At 37.9% G+C, this 20,768-nt stretch overlaps 1 protein-coding gene across 1 annotated transcript; it reads left to right on the top strand.

Annotated features, from left to right (window-relative positions):
* The first annotated feature begins 9,049 nt into the window (after window positions 1–9,049).
* LOC128805127 (nephrocan-like) lies at window positions 9,050–18,917 on the top strand. Its single transcript, XM_053973629.1, has 3 exons — window positions 9,050–9,235; window positions 14,121–15,022; window positions 18,142–18,917. The coding sequence occupies exons 1-3, from the start codon at window positions 9,050–9,052 to the stop codon at window positions 18,587–18,589; spliced, it is 1,536 nt and encodes a 511-aa protein (XP_053829604.1). The 3' UTR covers window positions 18,590–18,917.
* Window positions 18,918–20,768: the final 1,851 nt, after the last annotated feature.

Genomic DNA, 20,768 nt, shown 5'->3' with positions numbered 1-20,768 from the left:
GCAAGTTTGCAAGTATTGTATGAAACCATGGAACCATAGACCATGAAGGGTTGGAAGGGACTTTAAATATCATCTAGCGCCAGCAGGGACAGCTCCCACTAAAACAGGTTGCTCAAGCTCTCATCCAGCATGGCCTTGAACACTGCCAGGGATGGGACATCCACACCTTCTCTGGGCAACCTGTCCGAGTATCTCACCAACCACAGAGTGAAGAATTCCTTTTTAATATCTAACCTAGTCCCAAATGGACTGCTGCCAGCACCGTTGCATCTTTAGAAGCACCAATGAATTGCAGAATTAACCATATAAAATGTATTTGCTTTTTTTAAGCTCATCCTGGTTCTGAAAATGAAAACAAATTTTAGGGAATAAGCACATGGGTGCTTTCTCCAAGGCACTCTCCTTGGTTACAGCTCATGTCCTTTGAAATGCTGCAACTCTGAGGTTGATTTCAGTGGGAACTTTATTACATTTATTTCTCTTGTGGAGAACACATGCAGGTTGTTTTTATTGCACTGAAGTTGTAATTCCACCTCAAAAGAGAAAGCTGATCACTTCAACCCAGACTGGGACCCTAATCCTGCCTACAGAAACTACTCTGCCAGCACCAGAGAGGGGAGCCCAGGGACCCTCCAGTCAGTGAGGGTCCCTAAATAATGGTGAGGGCACCAGCACCCCTCACATACAGCCCTGGGACTGAAGGGCATCCTGGGGTGAGCTTCTTTCCTTTCTCCTCTTTGCATAAATAACTGATTGGAACACACATTGACAGAAAGACACCACTTTACAGCTCAGTGCTTAGACCAGTCACCTGGAATGCAAAGAGATATGTCAGAGCAGGAAGGAATTGTACTTCCATCAATCTGTGCTTTCAGAAGAGCTTGATAAAAGCAAACTTCACCACTACCAGTAGGTATCACATTTCCTCTGGGACCTGCTATTGTAGGCTTGACAAGGAGCTGACAGAGTGTTGTTACAAACCTGTTCACTTGCCCTTTACCATTTTTAGTGGTTTCACCACAGCCCCATGCAGCCACTTGCTCACTGCCCCACCAGAAGGACTGGGGACAGAATCAGGAGGGTAAAAGGTAGAGAGCTCATGGGTTGAGACCATGACAGTTTAATAGGGAAAACAAAAGCTGAGTAAGCAAACAGAAAGTTAATTAACTGTTTCCCATGGGCAGGCATGTTTTAAACCATCTCCAGAGGATCTGGGCCCCATCATGTATAATGGTTACTTGGGAAGGCAAACACCATCACTCCACATCTCCCCCACTTTCTCCTTCTTCCTCCCACTTTATATACTGAGCATGATGTCATATGGTTGGAAATATCCCTTTAATCAGTTGGGGTCAGCTGTCCTGGTTGTGTCTCCTCCCAACTTCCCATGTACTCCCAACTTTCCTTGCCAGCATGGCAGTACAAAAAACAGAGAAGGCCTTGGCTATGTGTAAGCCCTGCTTAGCAATAACAAAACCATCTCTACATTATCAACTCTGTTTCCAGCACAAATCCAAAATACAGCCCCACGCTGTGAAGAAAATTACCCCAGGCGAAACCAGCACACCACTCAAATTGTCTGCATTGCAATTGAAGGCAGGTAGTAACAAAATGGGTGACTAAGGGGGGATTCTTTTACTGTTAAACCCATCCATGGTGGAAACAAAAGCTACAGACACCTTTACATACGTACAGAAAACATTTGGGCTTTGTAAATCAGTGTGTTCACAACAGGAGCTGAGAAAAGGCTGTAAGTGCTTTGGAGGGAGCCCAGCTGCACAGAGCATCTGCCTGACCTTCATCCTGATTTTCATTCTTCACAGCTGTATCAACTGTCTTTTTTTGCACAAGAGCATGCAACAGAAAATCAAAGTATTTGCTGGATCAAAAGCCAAACTACTTTTATTGTTTAAATTAGTTCAGCCACACAAGAGAATTAATTATTTCGGACTATCCATTTTTATGTTAGCTTTGACTTTGAGTCTGGTACTGCACTGGAGAAGTACCTAAAGAATTCTGTTACATTCTTTGCCTTTTTTTTATTGGAACAGTAATGTATCACTTAGCCAAAAATTGGCAGTTTCTGCTCATGTATCTCTATCATTCATTTGAACAGTATCTCCTTATCTTGACAGAGAAGTTTCCCATAGTTACTGTGTAACATATCTATAGCAAATACTGACTTCAAAAACTTAGACATGTAATTTATGTATGACTACTTCTTTTTAAAGAATCACTTATTCTTAGGTTTTTAGTGTCCTTTTCCTTTTAGCTTAGGGGTTAGTCCCATTCTATCTTTAATTGTCTTTATCTACAGTGTTATCAGAGTTCTGCAGTCATTACTTTTAATTCTTTCATCCCTTATCAGTGCTACCTTTGCCTTGCATGTCCTTACATTTCACCACTCAAACAAGGTTTTGTCTCTACTTCACTCAAAGATTAGCTTCTCAAATACAATCCTTTTAAAAGCTTACATGCAGCATAGTATCTGTCTAATACATGTTGGCTTACGGATAAATGAGAAGAAATATTTATATTAAAAAAAATCAGTAAATGTAGCTATCATTAGCTACTAATTATATTCCTCACCAGAAATACTGTGTACAAGAGGGGTTGAAAGTAAAAGCAAGTATCACTTGCTTCTAAGGGTAAACACACAAATAATTAAATAATTTAGTTATCTCAAAACTATGCTTGCAGATCCCCTAGAAAATTCTGATCAGTTCCAGTTACTCTTGAAATGCCTCCCAAAATCCCCTAGAGCAACTGTAGCTCTGTTCTGTAGGGAAGCTGTGCAGTAATTATGGAATTGAACCTAAGAAAGGTTAGTAGTTTTGGCCTTCAATTAGATTAAATCAGTTTAGAGTAAGCTGTAGCATACTACATCCTGATAACATCAACCAAGTAATCAAAGAACATTTAAAGAACAGTAGTAGTCTGAGTCAGCTGGTCCAGCAGTAAGAATCCTTTCTACAAGGAATATTTCTAACAATCATACAGCTGAAGCAAGTTATATGTCAAGAAGAATTTGGATTTGCTGCATTTAATGTCAGAGATTTCACTGAAAGCTTTGTGATCTGCTCCTTTGACCTTATCTATGGAGTGATATAGCTGATGAAGCTAATCATCAGTTAATTCCTCCACACATAATTTATGTACATAATTTCAGTTACTTTAGACAAGGTATAGAGAACATGAGATCTTCTTATTGCACTGCTATTGAGTACATTTAAGTACAAACAGTCCTTCATAAATTTAAACCTGCATACTTTGATTACTGGAGTACCTAATTAATCATCTGAAAACTTGCTTCAAGCTTAAAGAATAAATGACCTTAAGCATGAGGAGGATATATTTTCAGACCAAAAAAGAAAAAAAAAAATCCAAAGTAATACCTGAATCAAAATTTAAAAACAAATTACTTGGATCAACATCTCCAATGCTGTAGATTTGGTATCTAGTGTCCCTGCCTAGACTGGGAAAGTGTTGTGTGAGATACAATGCAAACCTTTGGTTAGCCCCAGCCTCTGCACAAAGAATTTACAATATAAACATGTGTGTTTGCACATAAGGGTCAGTTCACCCTCTGTATTTGCAGCTGCCCAGCTGTGCGTGCCAGGCTGCAGCGCCTGCACATGTCAAGGCCACCTTCTGTGTGGTTTGTGCTGAAGCATCTTGCATGGTGGTTGTGCAGTCACAAGTGGGGGCACCAAAGGGGAAATGGAGAGAAAACATGTAATATCTAACAGTATCAGAGTATGGGAGAAAATCAGAGATGGTAAAGCAAGAAAAGGAGGAGTTAGAGAAGATGATTACAATGTGCCTGTCTAAAGCACACTCCCTTCTGAAAGAGAGGAGGGAGTTGTCCATTTGCACTGATACTTGAATGGCCATACATTTTCAGTTGTCATTACAGAAAATTTCTGCTAACAAAATCCAGAGATTTTGGTTTATATATTTTAGGTGATTCCTGCCTTGCAGGCCTAGCTAGTTCATAGTTGGCTGCATTTTACAGTCCATGGGTGAGTCCATGGGAGCAACAGTTTACTGACAACTATTCTAAATATCCACTCTGTATTGGTCTCACAATTCACTTCTCAGACCAGCTTTTCTTTTTTAGAGTGCTACTGTGATCTTAGTCTCATGCTTATTTCTATGTATACACTTATGCTTCGCTGTTTTCATTCTGAATTTTTGTTCTGTTTTAACAAATAAATAAAAGACATGCCAAAAATGTTCAGCTTTACAGCATGCAAGAATGAAACCCTCTTTCTATTCACAAAGTGTGTTTAATTTAGAAAACTGCTGTTTCAGAGTCCTGTGCCTCGCAGTTTGAGCAGCAGAAAATTTTTACGGTTTAAGCTCCATTCTGATTATGTTGGATGCTCAGTTATGAGCAGGCTGCTTTAAAGCTAAAGATATTCACAGGAAATGGAAGGGCCAGAACTAACTTGCTTCCTACAGGACTAGCAAAGTTCCATTGATTTTCTGGTTCCCTTATTGACTGGATAATCCTACCCTGCCACTTTACTTTTAGGTGGTACTGCACAAGACACGATCTCACATACATTGATTACAGATCTTATACAACTGTTCACATACAAAAGACCATCAGATCTACCCTCTTTACTTCTCCCATTTTCATTCCTTTTTGAGAATTACTTGAATGTCATTAATAGGAAACTGTCATTATACCATACCCTAATCTCTCGTTTCATGGGCAGAGCTCTCTGTGGCTCAATTGATGAAAAACATTCTTCCAACAAGTGGATGCCATTGCCTACAATACTTTGAAGGCCAGTTACAGCATCATTAGTGGCATATGTTTATGATATTATGTAAATTGACCTCCTCTAGGTGGGTTGTTTTTTGTGGGGTGCCTGCTCTAGATGCATCTGATCTGGGCTAAAATCCCTTAGCACTCATAAAACTGACAATAAGTAAAACTCCTCAATATGTGAATTTCCATTTAACAAAATTTCATTTCTTTCAATCTGTTTCACCGTGCTAGTTCTTCTGGAATGTAAATGTGCCCTGGACAAGCGAAATGCGAGAAATTCCTAAGGGGTTATCACTTGCATCTCTTCTATATTGCCGGCATGGAGGAAGAAAAGGAAACCTACCTTTTCTGCGTGGAAGAAAAATCTGCTTTAACTTATCCAGCAGCTGTTTCCAGTGTATGAAGATGACCTTGCCTGGAGTCAGAACACACCTTCTCCGTATACTATGAAAATGGATGAAAATAGTTCCACAAAATTCTTGGCTTAAGAAAATCAGGATACTTTTTTTTTTTTTTCCAGACAGGTCTCTGATTGCTTTTGTGAATCTCTGCTTTGTAGGATTAAAACACAAAATATTTTTTTATAAATTTATAACATGTATATTAATTAGGTCTTAATAATTGGCCTAGAATCCATTTGCTGACTTTCTTGATTCAATGTAACCCCTTGAAGCTCTTTGTTTAGGAAACATTTCTGTAAAGCATTTCAGGATATTTCAACAGATGATTAAGAGACACATAACATTTTGAAAAACCATGTTATGATTGTTTCCCTTAGCAGCCTGATTCACTCTGAAGAGAATTCCTTGATTGGAGGTAACCTTTGCAGCAGACAAATGCCATTTGCTGTCCCTATGAAAAACTGGTCCAAATCCAAATTAAAAAACTCCAGCAAAAAATAATTATAAATTCACATGTACTCAGTGGCAGGCACTTGATAGCATATGGCACCTAAATATGCCAAGGATTCTTTAGAGCATACGCCATCACTTAGCAGTTCCTACTTGCCAAACTGCTTCTGCTTGTGACATCCCTCAGGGATCAAGCTCCTATCTGTGCCCTGTGCAAGCCCTGAGCTGGTCTTTTGCTCTAATTTTTCCTTTCTATGGGCAAGGGACACCCCAACTGCAAGAGCTCAGCTTCTCCATGTCTTTTGTGATAAGACAGCATCTTCCTTTGCATGGTGTGTGCCATCAGGTACATTACAAGGGATCCACCTGCAGGTTTATGGGCTTTCTTCAGACATTTCTAAACACGCCATAATAAGAGTTTTGCAGGTTCATTCTTCCCATTTTAGTGTCATCTTACTTTTATGTACTTTTCTAAATCTTAGGTTAAAAACTTCTGTCTTGACCTAAATATGCGTGCTTTTGTCAAACCTGTGACTTTGATGAAGAAAGAAAAAGCCCATACACTAGTACTGTTGAAATATTGTGTGAGGCAAGGCTTGTACAAAAATAGCATGTTTTTCTTTGGCTAACTGATATATTTGGAAAAAGCCCACCAAACTTTACAGTCCTTTATGAGCCCTATTTCAGATTTGAAATAAAAGCAACAATCCTGAAAGATCTAATTTCCAGCAAATCGAGCTTGTGCTTTATCCAAATTTGTCCAATATATTTAATCAATGTCCTTATTAGCTACCAACAAGACAATATCTGAGACAGACTTGGGATTTTGCAGGTTTGGATCTGGAGTGTTTACCTTTGGTTAAAGCACACACAGTGTAGGATGTCCCTGGGACTTCTCACATGGGCAGGTTTGGATGCTATTGCTCATTCTTTCTGACACAGAAGTGATGGAGTGCTACATCACACCTTTAGTCCTGCACAGGAATCCCCATCAAAAGCTGGGGAGAGTTTGCATTAAAATTGCTGGCAGGAAATGGCCACAATGATTCATCTTTCTAATAGTGTGCTGTGAGGTTGTGCAACTCATGGGCCAGCAGCGCTACATCCAGTACAGAGATTCTGGAATGTTTATAAATCTTTTTTGGGGGGTGTTCACTTTGGTTTGGTTTTTTTGTTTGTTTGTTTTAGGTTTTTGTTTGGGTTTTTGTTTGTTTTGTTTGCTTGTTTTTTAATTATTGCATAGCCCACATCTTCCTTCTAAGCTTATGCTCATATAGTCCTTTGTCTGTTCTGTTGCCATCAGGTCTCCTAAAGTGAATAAAATGCCCACAAGTCATAATTTTATGCAAAAGCAAAGTCATCAGCTCTGGTGTGAGAATTTGTATAGAACAGGTTTAATAGGGCATCATCTTTTATAGCTGTTGCTTTAAATTACCTAGCTGCCAAAAGCAGACATATATGAGAAATTAATGGATAGATAACATAATTCTCGATTAAATCATTGATGTAAATATAATGGAAATGAACTATTAAACCAATAATGTTTCATTTCATTATTTTGAAAAGACCAAGGATATAGACATTACACAAAAATGCCAAGAACCAAGAATATTGCACCTAACTATGGTGCAATTACCTTGTAACAACAGCTGGGAATTCTGACATCAGCTGACTGACCTAAAATTTACAAAATAGGGAAGGATACAATCTATGATTCTTACAGGGATTTGCAGTACTGACTGCAGTACTGTAGAGCTCTCAAAACCAAACCATAGGGCTGGATCTTCATTTCTTTTGACCCTCCAGGGGCAGAAAACAGTTGTTTTTGATGACATTTTTAAGCAAGAGAATTTCCTACATAGGATGCTGAGCATTACTGTCTTAGTTGCATCAGAATGTAAGTCCAAATCAGTGGAAAGATGGAATAAAAGAAATATACCACAAGTAGCTGTCAGTATGCAGAAAGGATTTACACTTTTGTCTGAATACTTTGACTCTTGTAGGGGAAAAAAAGAAAGTCAAAGCCACAAGCCAAGTATCAAACCCTAGACTGAGATACATTAAAACACTTCTTTTAATGCACAGCTGCCAAAGCTGCCCACTCACTCATTTTTGCTCAAGTGATCACTATGCCATAAGTCAGGCAGTATTTTTCTGCATAGCTTGTTAAACACGCCAATTTCACAGGCTGCTTTTGGAAAAGGTTTCTGCTCTTGTTGCTTGGTTTGGCAGATGCTGGCTTGCAGTTCTGCACTCATAGAATAGAGGATTAAGGAGACAGAAGGATCTTCAGGAAGGAATATGGCAATTGTCCAACGTAAGCCCAGCTGCATCCAATAGGCATTCCCATCAAGGACTGTTATCCATTTGTCAAATCAACTTGACATTATCTTCTGCTTGGAAAAATAACTAGCCTAGTCTGCATTTAAGGAATAGGATTACCTGCTTCTCAAGGTATGATGGAGAGGATGGAGGCAAGCAGGTAAAGTGCGATAGTGCAAAGCAGATAAATGTGATAAGGTGCAAAGGTTTCAGAAGCACACTGCTTTGTATGTTATAAACTGCTTGAGTGCAAAGGAAAATGATCACAACCAAAACCGTATGCCCTTCAAAACTTTACATCTCCAGCTGGCACAGCTAACAGATATGCCAGAGAAGCACTAATAAGCAGAGAGAAAACTCTAGGGGAAATCTTTCTGTTCTCCATCTGTCATGGAGTAAATAGGCCTTATTGATTATCTACCACTTGATTTATACTAAATGCTTTCAAGCATTTCCCATTTATAATTTTCAAATATAAGAATAATTAAATTTTGATTTATGGGAATTACACAAGAAGAGGTGATTTTTTTGTCCAATCAGCAGCACTCAGCTGTACCACAGGTATTAAGAAAACTAATAGAATGTTTTAGCTCTAAAATAGTAGCAGCCTGAGTTTTGAGGTTTTGGGTGGTGGTCTGAATAACGCAAGAGGAAGAGTGAAAAAGCTTCAGTGATGGCTGCAGTTGTGTTTTTACTGTTTCTAATACCAGGTCACAGAAGATACAAAGGTTTTACAGCCCCACTATAAAACAGCTCTTTATCTTTTCTCCACTAATTCCATGGTGTCACATTTAACAAAACTAGGAAACTGAAGATAATATGGATGTTTGCAGATTAGCTGTCAGGTAATAAATAACACTAATTTCACATACCTACAAATGTAAAGGAACCTTATCACTGTTTAAGTTTCTCACTCTTTGTAATGCCTGCCAACATTTTAACCCAGGCAAATTACAGTATTGTTTTTGCTGTTTTTTCACTGGATAAAATACACAGTCATAATATCCTTTTATCAGATTTCATGGTATAAAAGGCCCTTGGTGCTTAATTCAAGCTGTATGTTGCTGAGGCAATTGCAGAGTTCCTGTTTTGGAAGATGTATTTGTCTTACCTTTTAGTTGCCTTGTCTTTTCAGAGTGCTCTAAGTACCACTTGCCCGAGAAGATGCAGCTGCGACCCTGCCCAGTCAGTGCAATGCTACAGGGCTATAGAGATCCCCAGAGAAATTCCTTTTACCACCAGGAGACTCTACATCAGCCACAGCAAAATTAAGCAACTCCAGGTAAGAAAACCCAGAAAAAGTACTTTTTGTAGTGCACTGTAATTGAAAGTTGGACTTGCCAGATGGTGGTGGCATCTAGTGAGGAGAGAATCTTATTCCATGCTCTAAAAACTGACAAACTGCTGCCAGATCTGGTTTTATTTTTACTTACTCTTTAAGGATATGTAAATATATTCCTGTAGTGTTTTCATGTTCCTGCAGTCTCCAAGCACTAGTTCATGCTCAAAAAAAATGGTATTTTACAACTAGCAGCCATAACTTGACTTGTTTTATATATGGTCAAATAACCATTGACTTTCAGAGTAATTTTTTACCTGTTAAAAGCTTTTTCTATTTTTCATACAATATAATACATTTTCACAGTAAAATGAAAGGGTTTATGTCATTAGAATAATTTGCGTAATGAATGAAATTGAAGCTCTTTTTCTCCTCTTGAGCTGCATCAGGTACAACTGCTATTAGAAATGACAGAGGAAGTAAGTTTGAATCTAAGATACAGCATGAGATGTTTCTAAAAGCAAGCCCAGGCCTATCTAATAACTCACATAAAGGAGAGCAGCTTCTAACCAAAGCTGCCAGCTATTTGTGCTATTGAAAAAGTTTATTCTGGGTTTCTTGAGGCACCACTGGTTCACTTTATTAAAGGCAGCCGCTTATGCTCACCTTGCACTGCACTCTGGAATAGTGCTTCCTTGTTTCCTATCCTGGAATAAATATCTTTATTTAATAAATTCACCTTGTATAGACAGACACAAGGGAAATATAACCACCTGTATTACACATGCTTGCTGTGTATCAATTTACTACAAATAATAAGAAATTTGCAATTCAAATGAGATACATTTTCTCTTACAAAGAATTTAACTGCTCTGAAATGCATCTTTGATTTCGCTCTCAGGACTAAATGAAGTAGGCTGGAAGGCAGCTCAGAGCAGCATCTAGAATGCCTGTTGCCCACTGACAAATAGTGATTGTACAGTTTTCCTCTAAGAAAGTTTACTCTTTTAGCTGCTACTAATATCTCTGGTTTTCTTGTTTTATCTCACTCACCCACAAGAGTCAAACATTGGTGTGATTTAGCTGTACTTGGGGTAAACAAAAGGTTTGTCAAATGAATTCTGTATTAGCAAATACATTTTCTGTGCAAACTCTTCCCTCCTCCTCTCCATTATTTTCTTTCCAAGATAAATAAGATGAGCCATTTTCCGTTTCTTAGGCTAGGTGTCTATACCTGTCAGTAACTCCTCAGTTACAAGTGGCCTTAGGTTCTGACTAGAGTATAAGACAGGTGCCATAAAACATTAAAATGTTGGATATAAGTGAATGAAGTAGTGGGATAAATGTTTTATGACCCATCAAAACAAATTGTGTGTGAAACCATTTAAGAAGAGAGTTTTTCACTTTGTACATTAATTCCACTGGCTATGAGTCTGCCTTACTGCTACTACTGACTTTGCACTGAAAGGAAATAAGCCCTTTCACACTATGTCCTAATGTAGGCTGTTTCCTTGAGATGATACTGGGTCTTTGGACATATTTTTTACTTTTTTTCCCCATGCAACAAATTATACTCCTGAGGTTGGTTTTGACATCATAAATACCTACACTTAATTTTATACAGCTGAGCAATTCCACTGGCACATATTATAGTGCTTAGGGAAACATCTCTGCTTTAAAGTACATGTCTGCAAGCACTGAAATAACTTTATAGGATTTTAGGGTTTTGGTGTAGGATTTTTATTCATTTGGCTGATTTGATTTGGGTGTTTTTATTTGTTTGGTTTTTAAAATTCCTTTATTTACCTACTCATAGATTAAATAACATACTTTCCTAAAGAAGTTGAATGGAAGTCCAGAATTCCCACAGCTGACCTCCAAGAGACTTTTATATGTAAGCATTCACAAATATTATAGTTTGGCAATTAGGTGTCTCAGAAGAACAAAAAAATATTGTTTCAATTATTTCTGCACCTTAATTTGCATTATTATTAAAATAGTGAAGAAATAATATTTTAAAAAGAATATATATTTATATGCTAAATCCTATATGTTAAAAAAAAAACCCAAGAAAAATAGTAGATCCTTTTTTTCTTTTACCCTGGTCAATTTTGTGTTTGTTCTGACAGGGCTGATCAGCATTAAAAACAGTGGCTGGCACTTTTGCTTTTGGTAATTTTACAACCTGGGGTTTGTTATAAAAAGGCTTTATAATAACAAAACTAGATTACTTTTAGCATCTTTTTTTCAGTATTTTCTGCTTCCTCCTTGACTTGAAGATCAACTATAACCTTTTTACTCTTAATTTAAAATTTAGTTTATATCTAACTATACTATTAAGTGGGGTTTTACGTGCTAAAAGAAAATCATCTACCTTGCCTCCAGCATAGGGAACTGTTTTTAAAAAACTGCTTGTAACATATCCTAAGTCACAACAACTCAAAAACCAAAAAATAAAAGTAATTAAAACATCAAATTCCTTAAAATGTTTGTATTAAATAACAGCATATTAGATCCACTTTTAGGAGATCAATGTTTTAAAATATAAAGTTATTATAGTATCATTTTACAGGCAATCCAGTTAGAGAATGTTAGAGAATAAAACACTGCTTCCTAGCAAAAAAAGACCTGGTGGGGTTTCAAATATGTTTTGATTTGTATTAGAAAGACTAGGTGGTTTATAAAAGCATGGATAAATATTTAAGTCTCAAACCAGCATGGTCACAATGCTGTATCTTAGCAATTCATACCAAAGAGGTGGAAAACAGAAATTATAAAAATATGCATTAAGAAGCCTAACATCATTACAGAGCAAATGCCTGTATATTGACCTTCACGTAGCTCTCTGTCACTTAATAAGATGAAAATTAAGCCTCTCAGATACATAAAGAAATCAACTGCGGAAAAGCAGAAAACATTACTTTTGTATTTTATAGGAGAAAATGTGTTGAATTGTAAAGATTTGTAATTGTTTGAATTTCCATTAAATGGTTTTATAATTACATGGGATTATGTTTTTGTGCTTTTGACCAATGCAGCTCATTCCTATGTACAAGATCACCTACCTAATCATGACCAAAACTGGACATCAGCAGTTCTGATATTGCTATATAGCTATATATACACAAAACACTGCATTATAGAAAAATAAAATTACATAATTTGGACAACTTTGTTGTTTACTGTTGAAAATATAAGGTTTTTAATAGAGGAAGATTCCCTCATTGAATTTAAATATAATTGATGGAGAAACCTGCTTCAATAGAGGTTCCATATCTATACTTTCTCAGTAATTGCATCAAAATTTGCAATTCAGAAATTGCTTTGCAATACAGAATAAAGTTAATCAGAAAGAAAAGCTAAGGATACCACAGCAAAATGAAATCTGTCTTGTCTTTCACAGCTGTGCTGGCTTTAATTTTAACAGAAGTTAAAATGCAGAGTCTGTAGCTGAGATGAAGAGATACAGCCCAAAAATATGCAAGAGTTGGACAAATGAAGCTGTAAGACGTCTTTTAACAGTCACCTTTATGATCTGATTTCACTTACACAAGTGTGATAGTCAAATGTATCTAACCAGGATTATGGAACAAAATTACTACCTAGTACCTGTACTGCAAAAGGACTTGTACTGCCCTCGATGCAGATTCCTGACTGGGATGAGGGGTTGTGCTGTAGAACAGGCTGTATAGCTTCCCCCACTGAGGGTAAAATATGCTGGGAGCTACTAAGCCCTGGGGGAAATAGCAAAAAGAATCTACTGTTATCACTAACTGGTGTGGTATGCCTGAGACCTGTAGTGAGATGTTTTTGGACATGGGAAGAGAAAACAAATAAGAACATTCCTTCCCACCACTCCTGTGCAGAACACCTGCTCATGTTGCATTTCTGGGGGGATTCCCATATAAATGATCTTTTAAGACTCAGTCAATGAGGTCAATGGGAAGCATATCTGGCAATTTCAGAAAACCAATGTTTTAGCAACTGGTGTGCTTGGAGAACTCCCTGGTTCACCCTCATTGCATACTTCCTCCTAGCTCAGCTTAGAGAAAGCTGCCAGATTCACTTAGGTTTGCTGCTTAACTTGAGACACAAGATGGCAAGCTTTGTAAACAAGCACCTTCCAACAGAGCAGAAAAATAATGAAATAATTGTGTGCCTCTCTATATAATAGTCATAGTCAACATCTAAGTACTATTTAGCGCTGCAAAGCATCTGTTTATTACCAACTAATAAAAACTAAGTTTCTGTGAAAACACTCTATTCCACAGATGTGATTTTTCAGGCCAGGCTGATCTGTCACTTTTGGTTTGATCATATTAATATGTGAGGTTTTTATTTTAAAAGAAAGTAGTGGGAGAGAGAAAAGTGTAGAATTTTAGTTTTCTGCCAAAACAGTAGCAAGAGGTAAAGATATCCATGGGTACTCCCTCTGGGGAATGCATGCTGCAGTGACAGTACTGTTGATACATGGAAATGGCTGTATTATGAACTCAAAAGGGCTCTAGCAAGCACCATTGAACACAATGCACATTAACAACCATCCACTCTCTGCAAAGATTTCTGCCACTGGTGTTGTTAGCTTTCCATTTTATATAGGCTATCCACCAGGAGGAAATAAAATGAATATTCCTTCTTCAAATGTATGTGTTTGCTCAAAACCTAATACAGCATAGACTTAAACCACAAAATTCTGGAAATGTAAATAAATACTGGCAAATCACAGGTACCTATAGTAATACCTCTACTGTTAGCACTTATTTTAGTTTATCATTCTAAATATATTGTTTTTCAGCATATTCTAGCAATTGTCCAAGCATCCAGAAGTAGTAAGCAGTGAGGATATCTATAAATGTACTATCATATTAATTTTTTTTTCCTCTTTAAGTTTACTGACTTCAGGAGAATGTCAGTCCTCGAAGAGCTGGTCCTATCATGCAGTGGCATAGAATCAATAGAAAACAACACTTTTAAAGCTCTGAGCACCTTGAAGTCCCTGGAACTCTGCAAAAATCAGCTAAAGAAAATACCCACCTTTCTCCCATCTGGCCTTGAAATTTTAAGACTCGCTGATAACTCCATCAATGCTCTGCATGCATCTGATTTTGCAGGTTTGATGAAACTAAGGGTGCTTGATCTTCGGAACAACTTGATTGCAACTCTGCCTCCGAGTGCATTTTCTTCCCTTTACAATTTACAGACTCTGATCCTGGATGGCAATAACATGGAATCTGTGTCTGCACCACTTAGGCTTCCTAGGCTGAAGTACCTGAGCATGGCTGATAATAAACTGAATTTCTTCCCAACCAACTTCTTTGCATCTTTCCAAAGTCTACATTTTCTCAGCTTAAGTTGTAACTTTCTGACAAAAGTGCCTCTTGACCTACCTAAATCCCTGCTGTCACTAAAATTAGAGAAAAACCAACTTAAAATGGTGAGACTTCGAGATGTGAAACACCTAGAAAATCTGTCTGAGTTCCTTCTCTCAGAAAATCAGCTGACATCAATAGATGGTGCCCAGCTTCTTCCTAACTTAACAACACTGGAGCTCTCTAAGAACAAGCTCCACACTGTGCCCTTCAGGCTGCCCGGCAGGCTGCAGAAACTCGACTGCAGCAATAACCTGATCCAAAGGGTGACAGCACAGGATTTTCAAGGACTCCAAGACCTGAAGCACTTGTTTCTCGACAACAATGCTGTCAGCACGTTCGAAGCGGGAGCTCTCCAGCAGTGCGTGCAGCTTTCCAATCTGGCACTGGAACAGAATCTCCTCAGTTCTATTCCGCTGAGGCAAGTGAATCTCAGGACAGCTGGTTCCAAAGTGTCATCTCTCCTTCCTTGCATTATGAGAATGAGAGCCAAAAATTGGTATTCAGACCCAGTCACAGTAGAAGTCTGTCCATACCATAAACCCATTGCCATAACTAGCACTAATTAGCACTCCTGTTAGCAGTCTCAGAGTAGAGCTGCTTTCATTACATCTGTGGCCCCCAATGAATCTGCTCATTTTGCATCTCTCCCTGCCAGTGAGACCACTTTATTTAATTAGCACACCAATAAGAAAAACCTGCTAGGAGAATGCAACAGACTTACTACCAAGGTTATACTGCTACTTAGATTTACCTTCCCCCACAAAAGAAAAATAATTGAGCATTTGATATAAAGGATAGATAGCAATTTTAAAGCTGATGTTTCTACCAAACCACACCAAGTTTATTATTATTAAAATATTAAGATTTCGGAAGCTGAATCTGATCAAAAATAATGCACTTTTTCAGTGATATTGGCATTCCCAGCTTCATTAAATTCACACATTACAAGGTATTCAGAATGCATATAAAGTCTCCAGCTTCAGGCTATAAGAAAAATTCCAGTCAACAGAGCACAGAAGAAACATCCCTTGGGCACACTGTGTTCATTAATGCTCTGCTTAGAGGATCTCTTACATTCATCTCAGTGTTGGAACTGGCCATTATCAGAGATGGTATATTAAGCCAAATGGAGGCTGTTCTGATATAAAGTGGTGATTTTATTATTACAAAATGCTGTGCAGTAAGATGGCATAAAAATAGTTAAGTAATTCCATTAACATCAACTTCTTTAACAAAACTGGACTGTTAAACTTTATTTTTATGGCTTGTAGACAGGTTTAACTAGCCTAAATAAATAACGCAGTAAAATTTAAATTAATTTAGTATCATGTCCTTTAGCATTTGAATCTATTTGGCAACAGCTTTATAATCAGAAACTGATTTAGTGGTGTATAAATATTTGATTTTAGTCTAGCTTGACAGGAATGTTTAATGCTTTGTAGTTACTTTAGTATTGTCTAATCCATCTTATTTTACAACCTTTGTAGTCAAGAGAATGAACAGGAAGGAGTTCTCTACTAGTCTTTAAACAGTACGACTCTTAAAGAGATATTGGAGACCTTTCATTCCAACAGTAAATACAGATTTCCAGGGAGGGCTGTAAATATAAAAGAGGTGAAAAAAATGACAAGAAATAAAACTTATGTACTTAATTTAATTGTCTGGTGATGAACAGGTATGCATGGATATACAGAAAAATAACTACTTTTGACTTCTATCTGAGAACTCTGTCAGGTGTAAAAGTTAAAAGATATGACTGATGTGCTAAAGTGAATGGTCTTAGCAGGTTTTTTGCAGAAATGAGGAGAAAGAAAGCTCCTTTCCCTTCTTTTCTGAAAATAAAATAATCCACAAGTCCAAGTATTTTCAGGACTTTTAGAGAAGACCTGTACTTCATAAAATCCTACAGGGCGTGGTGAAGAATCTGATGATATTCCTTAGAGTGGCAGTATCACAGTGTGGCTGCCATGGTCAGCTCCCAGGTGACCATAGCTCCTCTTCCGGCTGCAGGGCACTCCATCATGTACTCAGTGGCATTATTTTATCTAGATCAACACAGCCTGAAGTCAAACAATATAGCCATAAAGTTTAAGTCTAACTTTAGTACAATAAGACTCTTCACAGGTTTAATGACATGCTGGTCAGACTTTGGACTGTAATCAGTCTGGATAAACCTCTTGGGTGACTTCCCACTGCCTTTGACATCAGTGGCACTAGGGTTTTACCCCAGAGTACCCTTCTGGCATTACAGTGTCATATTTGGCATTTGTCTGCAGTTGTTTCAAAACCGATTTATTGCAGCCATAAGCATTTGGTAAGGTCAGATTTTGTGAAGTGAATCACCATACCAATACGTGAAGTTCTCATCTCCCCAGGAAAAACAGCACAATACAGAACTGCCCTAGTCTTGAAATAGTAACATTGAACTTGTCAGGTTTTCACAAATCTGGAAACCATCTTTCAGCTTAAGAGGTTCAAACTCGGCTTCACAAAAAACAGTGAATGAGGGTCACTGACTATCCCATAACTTTACCAGTTGTAGTATACTGCTGTTCTAGTCTAAATAGATCTTGGTAATATGATTATCATTTCCCTGAGAGGTTCAGTCAAGTTTCCTTAAAATCTGTAACCCTGACTCTTAATTTCATCACCTTGCATACTACCACGGTAAGGTGATTTTAAGTTACTTTCAAATTAATCTTATTAAAGATATTCCATGCCTATGCTTTTCTGTTAAGCACTTGTCATAGACCATATCAGAGAGAAATGAAAAGATCATAAATGAGCAAGACTTTTGAAATTAAGATATTTTTATATATATTTGTAATGTATGTCAAAATAAGAAATTATACTGACCTGTCCAGTATCATATCCAGAGAGTATGACCTTTTTCTCTTCTAAATGTAACCAGTTCTAAGTCTCAAAAGTACTGTTTTAAAAGCATTTATATTTTCCCTGTTGCTGATTTCTTAACACCTTATCATCAGATGGATTACTGCTGTGATGATTAATGTTTGAGTCTTATGGGAGCAGGAGAAAATGAAAAAATGGAAAAAGTCTAATTCTTTATCAACTAAAAATGTTTTTAAACAAATCATATATAAAAGTAGTTGAAGGAACAGTGCTGCCACAATTGTCTAAACTTTTGATCCTTCATGGTGCTATAGTTTGGTCACTGGCATTGAAGAGTACAAAAAGCATTTTTAAACTTGACAATCAATTAAACAGCTGATTTCCTTCATAATACAGAACAAGACCGCTGTTCAGTTCAGTCGCATGAACAGTCAGTACAGGTCAGAAATGCAGTAATTTGGGAAAACATTTCAAGGGTGTACACACAGTACAGCTATAACATAAAAACAAAAAACAAACAAACAAACCCAATATGAACATCTGTTTTTGCAGAAGATTGCATTTTTTAGTGATAGCTTTATTTTACTACATTAAATGAGCCTGGACAAATACCCACCACCAAATATCACTTACAGAAACAATATGATGAACATAACACCTTTCTATTGTTTTATTTTTGTTCAGACTTCCAGACACCCTTGCTAGATTGGATCTAAAAGGAAATGACATAGAGGATGTTGGAGAACAAGAGCTGAAGGACTTGAAACAGCTTCAGGTTTTAAATTTACGGAATAACAAAATATCTCTCTTGGATCGCAAAGTCTTGGAGTATTTACCTCGTCTTCGTCATCTGTATTTAGATGGAAACCCTTGGAACTGCACCTGTGACCTCCTCAGAACCAGAAGAGCTCTGGTGGCCAAAGGGACAGATGTCTGGGGAGGGCAGTGTGCAGCGCCAGCACAAAGCCGAGGAGAAAGTTGGATGTCTTCCAAAAAGATTCTGCAGCAGTGTGAAGACAATCTGTCTTCTATGGAAAGGGGCAAAGAGGACAGAAAGAAAATGAAACCCAATGAGGCCTCCAGCATTGGAGTGAACACAGATGATGATTACTACGATTATGAATTAGATTAATGTCACAGTTTATCTTTAGTGAACCTTAAAGTTGTCTAGAGCTGCCCACTGCTACCAGTGTCTCTACTGACAAGCAGTCTTCTCACCTGTCATTAACTTTTCCTGCTCTATTTCTACTACAAGAAATAATAGCCAGTGACAGAAGGGCTACAGAAGGCTGTCATTGTGAACTAAATATTGTGAAAAAAAAATTTTGTTTTTCTATACCATTCATACTATGTAGTTTGAGGGAAGCAAGAATACAATTACTATCTGTTAGAAAAGCAATCTGTAACTCTGTATGAACCTTTTTATAGTAGAACATTTCTTATAGTTGCATAAAACCCCCACAAATAAAATTTTGCAATACCACAGGACACTATTACTAGGAGTCTGGCATTCAACACATTTAAACTCATGGATCTGCAGGCTGACATGGAGAGTTACACTGATGTGAGCAATTTTTTGAGATTGTTCAGAAATTCTTGCTTTTGAGAAATTCATTTCAGTTTTCCTGAAACTTTCCCCTTTTTTGTTTATTTTAAACTATTTTAAATGATGTTAGACTAAATTAGCTGAGCTGCAGGCAAAACACAGAAGGCTTATCTTCATCACAGCAAGTGAAATAAACAGAAGAATGAGTGTCCTATTAATGAGATTTAATAGTAGTCCTGAAGTTAATAGTGAGGAATGAAAACACTGGGGTCAAGTTGATCTGATTCTGTTGTAAACAAAAGAAGGCAGATTCTCAGGAAATAGATCCTGGCAAATATTAGGATAAGATGAAGTGAGGTGAAGGTTTTGTAAGAGTTTATTTTGGTATCTGAATAGCTAATTTGCTATAATATAGCTCAAGATACCATGTGTATACTTTTAAGTTAGGTATACTTAATGTGCAAGTACAGACTGCAAGTTTCCCCCTTCACTAGCCAGAACTTTCCAGACTTGTGCACATACACACAAAAAATGACTAAATGCTATATAATTAATGCATTAACTCTGTTATATGTACAAATTTTATCAAGCAGTTCCCAAAGAGCTTGAAAACTAAACAAAACTGGATTAGTGAGACCACTAAAACCAGTGACTTGCAAACAATCACTTGTTAGTTTGTGATCTCAGGTGATAACTGATGAGTAATTACATCAGCAAATTACTTTTCAAGGCAAAGTTTCTATTATTTTTTATATCCCATTAGCATTCAGTAACTGAGTAATCACTCATCTTCACGGAGGCTGATTTGTCAGGTGTCAGAGTGCAGCTATTTGGTTATATGTCTCTTATGCAAGTGTGATTGATACATGCGTTTCTTAGGTCCCCCAACACATTAAGCTATGCAATTGGAATAGAGACACCAGAACTCATTTTTCTTTATGTTTCCTTATCATCAGACTCTGCAGAGGGGTCTGCACAGGTTGGATCAATGGGCTAAGGCCAGCTGTGTGAGATTGAACAAGGCCAAGTGGCATGCCCTGCCCTGGGGTCACAACAACCCCCCAGCATTACAGGCTGGGGCAGAGGGGCTGGAAACATGCCAAGCAGAAAAGGAGCTGGAGTTTCTGGTCAACAGCTGACTGGGTATGAGCCAGTGTGTGCCCAGGTGGCCAAGAAGGCCGATGGCATCTGGTCTGTGTCAGTAATGGTGTGGCCAGCAGGACCAGGGCAGTGAGTGCCTCTGTACTCAGCACTGGTGAGGCCACACTTTGAACGCTGTGCTCACTTTTGGGCCCCTCACTACAAGAAAGACATTGAGGTGCTGGAGCCTGCCCAGAGAAGGGAAATGGAGCTGGTGAAGGGCCTAAAGGCTATGAGGAACAGCTGAGAGAGCTGTGGTTCTTTAGCGTGTAGGAGGCTCCAGGGGGACCTGATCACTCTCACAACTCCCTGAAAGGAGGTAGTAGCAAGATTGGGGTCAGTCTCAGGAAACAAGTGAAAGGACCAGAGCAGATGGCCTCAAGCTGCAACAGGGAGGTTTAAATTAGTTATTATGAGAATTTTTTTTCACGGAAAGCCTTGTCAAGCATTGGCACAGACTTCCCAGGGAAGTGGTGGAATCACCACCTTGGATGTGTTCAAAAGATGTGGATATGGCACTTAACAAAATGGTTAAGAAGAGGACTTGGCAGTACTGGGTTAACAGTGGGAGATGATCTTTCAGGTCTTTTCCAGCCTTAATGATTCTATGGTCAGTCACACAAAT

The sequence above is a fragment of the Vidua macroura genome, chromosome 3 (assembly GCF_024509145.1).
Source record: "Vidua macroura isolate BioBank_ID:100142 chromosome 3, ASM2450914v1, whole genome shotgun sequence".
In the NCBI taxonomy this organism is placed as follows: domain Eukaryota; kingdom Metazoa; phylum Chordata; class Aves; order Passeriformes; family Viduidae; genus Vidua; species Vidua macroura.
This window is presented reverse-complemented; position numbering and strand designations above follow the sequence as displayed.

Bases quoted from the DNA above. Each gene is read 5' to 3' on its own strand.
- LOC128805127 (XM_053973629.1), top strand. From the start codon at position 9,050: ATGTATTTGTCTTACCTTTTAGTTGCCTTGTCTTTTCAGAGTGCTCTA. The intron at 9,236-14,120 runs GTAAGAAAACCC...TTCCTCTTTAAG, and splicing joins GCAAAATTAAGCAACTCCAG to TTTACTGACTTCAGGAGAAT. The intron at 15,023-18,141 runs GCAAGTGAATCT...ATTTTTGTTCAG, and splicing joins CTCAGTTCTATTCCGCTGAG to ACTTCCAGACACCCTTGCTA.